This window comes from Acartia tonsa, chromosome 12 (genome assembly GCF_053477335.1).
Source record: "Acartia tonsa isolate MP-2025a chromosome 12, ASM5347733v1, whole genome shotgun sequence".
NCBI classification, from domain to species: Eukaryota; Metazoa; Arthropoda; class Copepoda; order Calanoida; family Acartiidae; genus Acartia; species Acartia tonsa.
The window spans coordinates 25,516,301-25,526,230 of NC_137271.1; the positions used below are offsets into that span (position 1 = coordinate 25,516,301).

General features: G+C 31.7%; 1 protein-coding gene across 1 annotated transcript; it reads left to right on the top strand.

Annotated features, from left to right (window-relative positions):
• Nucleotides 1-1,618: 1,618 nt before the first annotated feature.
• On the top strand, nt 1,619-9,812 carry LOC145333929 (uncharacterized). The gene is made up of 13 exons (XM_080179184.1): nt 1,619-1,702; nt 2,254-2,331; nt 3,094-3,246; nt 3,679-3,748; nt 4,165-4,231; nt 4,559-4,647; nt 5,577-5,703; nt 5,970-6,060; nt 6,392-6,488; nt 7,334-7,389; nt 8,350-8,428; nt 9,053-9,133; nt 9,674-9,812. Exons 1-13 carry the CDS (start codon nt 1,677-1,679, stop codon nt 9,713-9,715), a joined length of 1,056 nt encoding a protein of 351 aa, XP_080035310.1. The 5' UTR covers nt 1,619-1,676; the 3' UTR covers nt 9,716-9,812.
• Nucleotides 9,813-9,930: the final 118 nt, after the last annotated feature.

A 9,930-nucleotide genomic window follows, 5' to 3' on the forward strand; every position in this document is an offset into this window, starting at 1 on the left:
ATATTTGGGTGTCTTCTAAAAACATCTTTACGGACTTAATACAGGGTAATAAAAACCTCTAAATTTATACCTTAATTGTTACATGTGCCTTAACACCTGATATTAGAAACATGCCAATACATGTGTTTCCTTATCTTACAATTTATAAATAAAGATTATGGAGCACAATACATGAAAGAGTTAGAGTCTACCTTTATTATTGAATTTTGTTATTTTAGTAGCGAAGTGACTCTATAAGTTTTCATTACAGGGCTTTAAACCTGCGGGAATATCTACTTGAATTTACTGTACAACCTAACTACAAAGAAGGATTTATGAATTTGTTGATAAGTATGATAATTATCCATAAAAGCGAAGCTCTGAAATGGTAGGACAAACAAACATTAAAACTTGTAGATTGTCTAAAATGAATGAGCATAATATAAATGAGAATATGTCTAAACAAAATTGTAAGTACAGAATACTGCTTAAGGACATACTATTAGAGTAAAACACTAGAGGGAGAAAGGGTAAAATAACTGTATCGCCCCATCGCAACCGCCTTGTGCAACTCTTCTATTGGGGATCATTGAAAATCAACCAATGGTGTCGCTTATATTAAAACAGCCAAGTAGCAGAAAATAATGTAGAAACAAACGAAAGAGGTCTTTGAAAATGGAAAGGAGGTAGTTGTCTGTATATACATCTATACTATAGATCTGTTGACATACTGATATTTTTAATATTTGATTATAGAGATGCTTCGCTTATAACATTGTACCTTGTTGTAATTCCAATCAGTATCCCAAAAATAAGATGAAAAGAATAATTACATGACATAAAAATTGTTGTTAAAAAGGTTAAAAATCTATCGACTTACAGACATTATGTTAACGATTATAGAGTTGCTACGCTTTCTAAATCGTACCTGACTGCTACAAACAGACCCTAAATAAGAAAAACCTTGTTAACAAAAAATTATTAATAAAGTTTTGGGCCAACAAGAATTTTTATTAGCAGCAAATCTCTAATGTCCGTCTAAGACACGCAATGGAAAAACGTGAATTGCTCTCCTTCTGTTGAAGATAGATTCTCAAATTTTTGTGTAGATTCCCGGTACTTATAAGCATCCAGCGTATATTTTTTTATGTTTATTGGTCAGTCGGTCATTATACATAAAAGACAAATACACTTTTTTATAGGAAAAGCTTTCGTGATTTTTTACTTTCTATGTAATATTTCCTTTTTAATGACACTGGACATCTGCTATATTTGTAATCCAGGGAGGGAGAGGACACTGGGCTGTTTATTACACTAGTCTCCAAAGTCTTGTAATTTCTTACTCGTTGACTTGACAACTTTGGGGTCTTTTATTGAAGTTTCATTGCTTGGTTCATTAAGTGAGTGTCCAAACGTTTTCAACCACTATATAATTATAATCAACAGAAGAAGTAAATTTTGTGTATAATCATTGGGGGTGTACATCAACTTATCGGCCATTATCTTATCCCTTTAGATCCCTGGTTGTAATCCTTGTTTTGTCGCATATCCCCACCTGATGAAAACATGTGTTTACATTTTCTTATCTTAAATTTTAGTATAAAAGGAAAAAGTTTTGTTTAGACAACTGCAGTCTACATACAGTCTTTGTATTGACAGGTCTTACAGATAAACAGATCTTCAAAGAAAACTCAAATATGAAGCTACTTGCTTTAATAACTCAAGGAAAAGATTATAAATAATATAAATGCTGAAAATTTTTAGTAATAAACCTCCTATTATATACAGAACTGTAAGGTTTTTTGTCTGAAGCTTAAGATCTTGAAAATTGCTGGTCCGAATAAGTACTAATCAGGAAAGCTTTACAAATGTCATGGAATGGTTTTATGCTATTTTTAGACCTCTTTCGCCTCCCTCTAGAGGCTAGTGGCGAAGCAACCAGTAAATTATAAAGAATCATTTAATATTCTAAACTGCTAAATTTCTTTTTTTAAGCTTGAAGATTATATCAACAATTTGCATTTTTTTGTTATAAATGTTTTTAAGATTTTTTATCTTGCACTTTATGATATTTGTAATACTTATATTTGTGTTATTAATCTTTACAGTACAAAAGTAATTTATTTAACTTTTAATGTTTACAGACCCATCAAATTTCAATTACTTTTTCAAATTTGTTGAAAAATTATTTAATTTTGCATTTTTAATTATAATACTTGAAATTGTCATTAATTTTTAAATAAAATGACTTTATTTAAAATCTTGTAAATTAATAGTTTTGTGTTTATTAGCTGTCTCCACCGCACAAGACTTTGATCCATTTCAAAATGGACCATATGAAACAATGCATAAGTAAGTTATTTACTTTTTTAGTAGCGAAGCTACTCTTTAATTTCATATGTCTGTATGTCAGTCCGTTAGAAATGTATATGGACCAACGGTCTTTATCTCTTTAGGAAAGGAGAGCCATGTAAATCAAGTTTTCCTAAAATATTCTGGGACAGACGGACAGAAAGCCTCATTGATATTCTATCTCTAATCTTTATATAACAGTAACATGATGTCTCTGAGTCTGTTTCTACGAAGGATCTGCTGATCCGATAGGTTTCTTCTTTATCCGTAGCTTCTCATAGGCAGGGGCGTCCAAGCTTTTTTATTTGGGGGGGGGGGGGGTAATCTTTATTTCATAGAGGCATTTTTTTTATTAGGGGGGGGGGGGTAAGAATTGAAAATCCAAAATTTTGGGGGTGCCTACGGCACTCCCAAATTCATTTTGGGGTAAAGGGGCGATTACCTTCCCCCCCTTGGACGTCTATGCTCATAGGTCCAGGAACTCTTTCTTTTCAAAACTTCACTTTAGTAACCGCTAGTGATATATAGGATACAGAATAGAGTTTAAATATATTTCCAGTATGGCTTTGAAACCGACTAATATCCGCTGGATTAAAACCGTTTTTTAGCCATACTGAAAAATCATGTAAAGCTTCCACTAATATCATAAATAAACTTTTAATTTTTTATTTCAATATCCGCTGCTCTTTGACTTGCCCTAGACAAAGAACGATGCAATAATTAACTGTTACTGTCTTAGAATATGTTTCTTTTGTTATTCAGGACCTTTTATCCTATCCTAACCTCTGGACTGGACCACATACTGAATGTGTGGGCGCCTGACTCAGCAGAAGTAGTCAACACACCCATAGTTTACTTTATCAGTGCATTTGGAGGTATCATGCCAGGAGAGTGCTACAAGGATCTTTTCACTAAGTAAGTTTACAATCAGATTATATAAAGTAGTAAGGTTTTTTCTTGTAAGATCTCAATAACTACTGAACCGATAAGGTTCTCTATTTTAGGAAGGCGTCCCATAGGTCATGTGATAGTTTTAGGCTATTTTGTTTTCAGATTTTAGTCTTGGGAAGGTTTTTAAGCTATTTTTCTAGTCCCTTCGATATCAGATCCTAGATGCTTGGGGCGTAGCTGATGGAAGTTTTTTAATTTCAACAATCATATTAAGCCTATATGATATATATAAAGGAATTAAACATGCACCATAACAAAAAAATAGTTAGAATACCCAAAGAAAAATTACTTTATGTTTCTATGTTATCTCCTTAACTTGTTTTAGTTTGATTTTGTTTAGACAAACTACAAATATAAAAATTAACTTTATGCTTTTTTATCACCGTCCAATTTAAGGGTGGCCAGCCATGGAGTAACTATTGTAGAGCCTTCAATGTTAGGAAATGATCCTGTCAGTAATTATCAGGTACAAATTTAGGGCTTAATTTACAAATTATATGGAAAATAATAAAAGAATAGACGAAGACCAAAATACATAACTTTTGTGTCACTTTTGATTCCTGTGACGTCATATAATGAGGAAGATGAGAGGAGAAGTGAGAAAGAAAACCCCTAAAAAAGAGATGGAGAATATGACGTCAAAAGTGGTGCAAAAGTTATGTATTTTCGCTTCGTCAAAGAACAGACCAACATTAGGATATATAGAGTAGCTTTAAAAATATTATTTATCTAACTATCATTATATTACAATTACATTTATTTATTGAAAAAGATAAAAAATAGGTTTCAAAATCAAAGTAAACAGTTTTTACTATAAATTATGAAATTAAATCAAATATCTTTTTTATACCTCTTAACCTTACTATCAATGATCTTATATAGGGTATCTGGATGGATGATATTATGGAGTGGGCTGAAACTCATTTAAGAAAAGAATTATCAAATGCAGGTATGAGTAATTGTAAACTTATTCATATGTTTCTCATGTTTTTAAGGAAAAATTTAATCTGCAATAAACAAATTGCATTTCTCTATTGGGTCCAAGTAAAAATAAGCTAAGAGGGTTTCATTTTTCAATAATTTTAATTGTAACTTAAATATTTATTTTTTAAATTTTGTTTTATCATAGATAATCATAACTTTAAACTTTTATATATTAAAAAATTAAATAAACCTACTAAAATTAAGTTTACACATTTTAAATATCAAAATTAGATTTAAACAATTGTAAATTAGTGTTAACTTTTTCTAGTTTATCAACAGAATGCCTATTTAGGTTTAAAAGAAGGTTTGGTTCTAGATCATGATTCTCTTTTCATCATGGGACACTCAGCCGGGGGACATGTTGCTGTAGAGTATCTTAAGGTTAGTACCCATGACATACTAGATTATGATTCCCTTTTCATTATGGGACACTCTGCTGGAGGACCTGATGCTGTAGAGTATCATAAAGTTAGTACTCTTGACATACTTGATCATGATTCCCTTTTCAATATTAGACACTCTGCTGGAGGACATGTTGCTGTAGAGTATTTTAAGGTTAGTACCCATTACATACTAGATTATGATACCCTTTTCATTATGGGACACTCTGCTGGAGGACATGTTGCTGTAGAGTATCATAAAGTTAGTACTCTTGACATACTTGATCATGATTCCCTTTTCAATATGAGACACTCTGCTGGAGGACATGTTGCTGTAGAGTATTTTAAGGTTAGTACCCATGACATACTAGATTATGATTCCCTTTTCATTATGGGACACTCTGCTGGAGGACATGTTGCTGTAGAGTATCATAAAGTTAGTACTCTTGACATACTTGATCATAATTCCCTTTTCAATATGAGACACTCTGCTGGAGGACATGTTGCTGTAGAGTATCTTAAGGTTAGTACCCATGACATACTAGATTATGATTCAATATGGGACACTCTGCAGGAGGACATGTTGCTGTAGAGTATCTTAAGGTTATTGAACAAGATATTCTTGATCATGATTCCCTTTTAATATGAGAACATTTTGTTGTAGAGTATCTTTAGTTTGGTACCCATGACATACTTAATCATGATTCTGTATTCAATAAGGTATACTCTATTAAGATATGTTACTGTAGAGTATCTTGAGTTGGCACCTAACAAAGTTGAAGACACAGGATTCTTTGTAAAGAATAAAATGTACAGCATTGTTAGTTAAATTTGTTGGTCCATTGGTTTATTAATTCAAAAAATGTTTCTGGTTTCAAAGTTATATATCCTATCTTTTTTAATATACAGAATGTTTTTTTTATATTTTAGCATCATTGTGGAAAAGCCAAAGGAAGCATCCTTATCTCTCCTGTTGATGGATTTGATCCTTATGGTCTTATTGACATTGAAGCAATCACTCCTGGCCAATACTTGAATTATGCTATCCCATCATTAGGTAGGCATTCAAAATACAAACATTTCTACATGTCAAATATTTTAGCATCTAGAGGATTTGTTTTCAAATGGATGAAGAAGGATCAAATAATTGGTTTGAACTATCTCAAAACTTAAATCTAGCCTAAACTTTTGTAAAACTTCTCTATAAGGGACAACTCATTTGGACAAAAAAACCTTACTACTTATAAAATAGGATATATATTTTCAACAAATCCCAAAATTTCCTTTAGCTTGCAAAGCTAAATCATAAAATCTTTTTTTCAGTGTTGGTAGCTGGATTGGATAATGTGAAAGGAATAGATGGAGCTGGAGCAATTATGCCTGCTTGTGCTCCGAATGATATGAGCAATAAGAGGTAATATTTGTGTGCAATGCATCTCTATATGTTGCACTAATGTATTTATTATTAATTGGATCTTACACCAGATAATCATGTACTCTAATAAAGTGAAACTTGTAGTTGGCTAAAATAATGATCCCACCTCCCACAAAAAAAAACCTATTTGTTGCCTTAACAATTTTGGATACCTTGTCGAATTTTGATTGGTTGATTTATTAGGTTAGATGTCAAACATTTTAACCACTAATTATAATCTACAGAAGTGGCAATTTTGTGTATCAACATCAGGAATGTGCATCAATTTATCGAAAATTTTCTTATCTCTTTAAATCCCTGCTTTGTTTAGGTTTTATGATGCAATGGCCGGTCAAACCTGGCTTGTAAATGCCACTTATTATGGACATGGTGATGCCCTGGATGACTACTGGGCAGATACTGTTCAGGTATAGTTTAGGAATAGGTCACTAGTAAATAAATCAAGGCTCAATAGTAATTGAATATCCACGCATATTTCCCTAGAGTAGTTGAATATATATACTTTTCCCCAATGGTAGTTGAATATCCACAATAGATTCCTATTTGTATTTTCAAAAGCTAATCTTCTTAACATCTCTATATTTAAGTTCAAAGTTTTGATTCACCGTGGTCGAACAAAATAATTTTTTTCAATAATTAAAGATCTTACTATTTTTGTTCCTAATGGCAATTTTCTTTTTTTTTGTTGCATTTTAGTACTTTAAAACCAACTTATTTTTTTAAAAACTTAAATTACTTCAAAATTAAGAGGTCTACAAAAAAAACCGATTGCATATCTAAATTCTATGTATTATTTTACATCTACTAATCACTGAAAGGACCGACTAGCTGTTTTAAAAAAATATCACAATAGTTAGGACACGGTCTTTAATATTTTTTATGACGTTCATTTTACCCTTTTGCAATGCTAATTTTATGACAATAGAGCACATTAATAAATATTGTTTATATATCCATGTATGTATTAATAAATCAAACTTAAAACTTTCAACTTTTAAAAAATAATTTTTCTTGTTCACTATAAGTATTTTCCTAAGTATCTTAATCTAAGTTTTAGTTTAAAATATGAAATTTAAATTTTTACAAATTTTTTCAGAACCTAGTAATAGTGTCTAACTTTTTATCTTTGTGACGTAACAAAAATCTATCTCCTTTTTAGGGGTTTCCTTTCCCACCTCCCCTCTCATCCTTCGATTTTTGTTACGTCACAAAGATATAAAGTTAGACACTATTACTAGGTTCATTTTTTCAGTGGGTACATTTTTGCGCAGCTGCCAGTGAGGATCATAGTTTAGAGGAATATAGAAGGTTAGTTCAGTATAGCTTTCTTTAATTTTGAATTAATTTGAATTTAATGTTTCTCGCTTTTTAAAAGCGAAGCTTTTCTATAATTAGGGTCGGTCCGTCCGTCCGTCCGTACCTCACAGTTAGCTCTTTTCATTAATTTATACAGGTTAGAATTGTCCTATCGAATCCAAACTTTGCATGAAACTTTGTAGTAGTTAGGTACAATTTAGAAAGCGTAGCAACTCTGTAATCAATACCAGAATGTCCGTAATTCTATTTTAAATATGTCGATTTTTAACTTTTTGACAGCAAACTTTTGTATGTTAAAATAATCCGATTCTTCTGATTTTTTAAAAACTGATTCCTATTACAACAAGGTACAATGTTATAAGCGAAGCATCTCTTTAAACAAGTCCCAAAATTGTAAGTATGTCCTTAAACAGTATCATCTATTTGTGCAGTTTTGCAACAAATTTACTTACAATATTGTTTGTACTGATGCTTAAATATTCTGCTAATTCAGTTCTGACAATCTACAAGTATTAATGTTCGTTGTCCTTCCATTTCAGAGCTTTGCTGTTATGGATGTTGTCAACCTTGTTAGTTACTGATTACAACAATATTTTATGTCTTTCCATCAGACGTCTGAAATTACCCTATAACCCATCTCTTTTCTAGGGGGATTCTTTCCCCCTTCCTTTTCTCTTTTCCTCTACAATATATGACGTCTAAAGAATAGGTAGGCCAAAAGCTGTGAAATCTATCCCCATTTTCTAGGGCACTAAATACAGCTACGATAATCAAACTTTTTGAACACAGTAATAGTGTCTGACTGATTATGACGTAACAAAAAAAATTAGCCAATGAGAGGCCACTATAAATTTTACCATTGGTCAATAACGGCCTCTCATTGGCTAATTTTTTTTTGTTACGTCATAATCAGTCAGACACTATTACTGTGTTCAAACTTTTTATTTGTAGACATTTATCTGGTGAGATTTCAACCTTTATAAAGTATGTGATGGGCCAAGAGGATTGCTCTGTTCTTAAATATTTACAGGTACAATAACTTTCATTATTTAAAAGTAACAGAATAATTCTCCTTTACCAGGGAAGCTTCTTATAGGTCCAGTGAAGTTTTATAACTATTTAGGGGTCAAACCATTCTAAAACAAATCGTCTATGGAAAAAAATACCATCATAAATATATATATTTTTTTAGATTTTTCTTTTCTTAAATGGAAAGTAGAGGGTAGACTTATCCCCACTCCCCCCAACCCTCTTTTCCTTCGAATGACTTAGAAATTGCTCTCGAGTCGTACCCGCTAGTTAAATAGTAATCAATAATATACCTCAAATTATCAATTCCTTGCAAATCATAATGAAAGAATTTGACACTTTTCCCCCGTCAAATGCTTTACTAATGTTAAGGTGCCATATAATATTTTCTAAATTATATTTATAGATTGCAATTTGATTACTTAATTATTAATTTTATGTCTTTAAAACTTGAAGGGACAATTATATACCATAGATAAATGTTGTTAGTAACCTACTTTAATGAAAGTCGAAACCAGAGTCATGTTTAACCCAAATGTGTTATTTGTATTTTAGGAACCAGTTCTATTGTAGAAACTACAGTTATGTACAACACATGTGTGATAATATATTATTTATATTTAAGGAACCAGCTCTGATGCCAGTAGAAACTACAGTCTTGTACAAGCCAAGTGTTGCTGAACCAGAACTTGAAAAGTGTTCTCAGGTGAATTTTTTGTTATTGACATTTAAAAGTAATGCTACCCCCCCCCCCCCCTAGAAAATTCATTAGTGGGGTCGAGGGTTTCTACAGACCCTTCAATATTGATATTTTGAGAGTAGGTTTTGTAAATTAATTTGGGGTATGGCCACCATGTGAAATGATTAAATAGATTTGTACTTAAATGTAATATGTATCCTAATAGATAAAAGTAACGGGATGTATATGTGTCCGTCTGTTGCAAAGGATCTCGCTAACCACTCAACTGAGATGGATATTCTTTACAATAAAGTTTCCAAAGAAAGTTCATAACTATTTTGGAAGGAGGGTTCCTCCACCCTCCCAAGTAAATCAATCCAAAAAAATAATCCCCCCTAAAAAAATGTTTACTTTTTGCATTTCTATTTAAAGCTAAAAATGGAAAAATTGAGGCTAGACTTAACTCCCTCCCTCCTCCCTCATTTGTCCCTAAAGGCCTCTAGTATTATAGTCGGTAGTATTAGATATTTTATAATTATTTAACCTAACCTAATCTTGATATTTCAGAGCGAGTGTAAATGGCAATCTGACCCGTATAAACACAACTAAACCTTGCAAAGAAGATAATTAAAGATCTTATTGTTACTATTAAAACTTATATTTATTGTACATATGAATCAATTTTAAAATAAAACTGTAACAAACATAATTTTTTAGAGCGCAGCTACTTGTATATTGAGGGCTTGTCCGTTCGCATGTCTGTATGCTATAGCCTATAACGTACATGTACGTTAGCTTTCAAGTTTTCGTGACTTTTCAATTTA

Coding starts and splice junctions, on each gene's coding strand:
- LOC145333929 (XM_080179184.1), top strand. CDS start 1,677: ATGAAGCTACTTGCTTTAATAACTCA. Junction 3,247..3,678: donor TACAAGGATCTTTTCACTAA/GTAAGTTTACAA, acceptor GTCCAATTTAAG/GGTGGCCAGCCATGGAGTAA. Junction 8,429..9,052: donor CTGTTCTTAAATATTTACAG/GTACAATAACTT, acceptor TTTATATTTAAG/GAACCAGCTCTGATGCCAGT.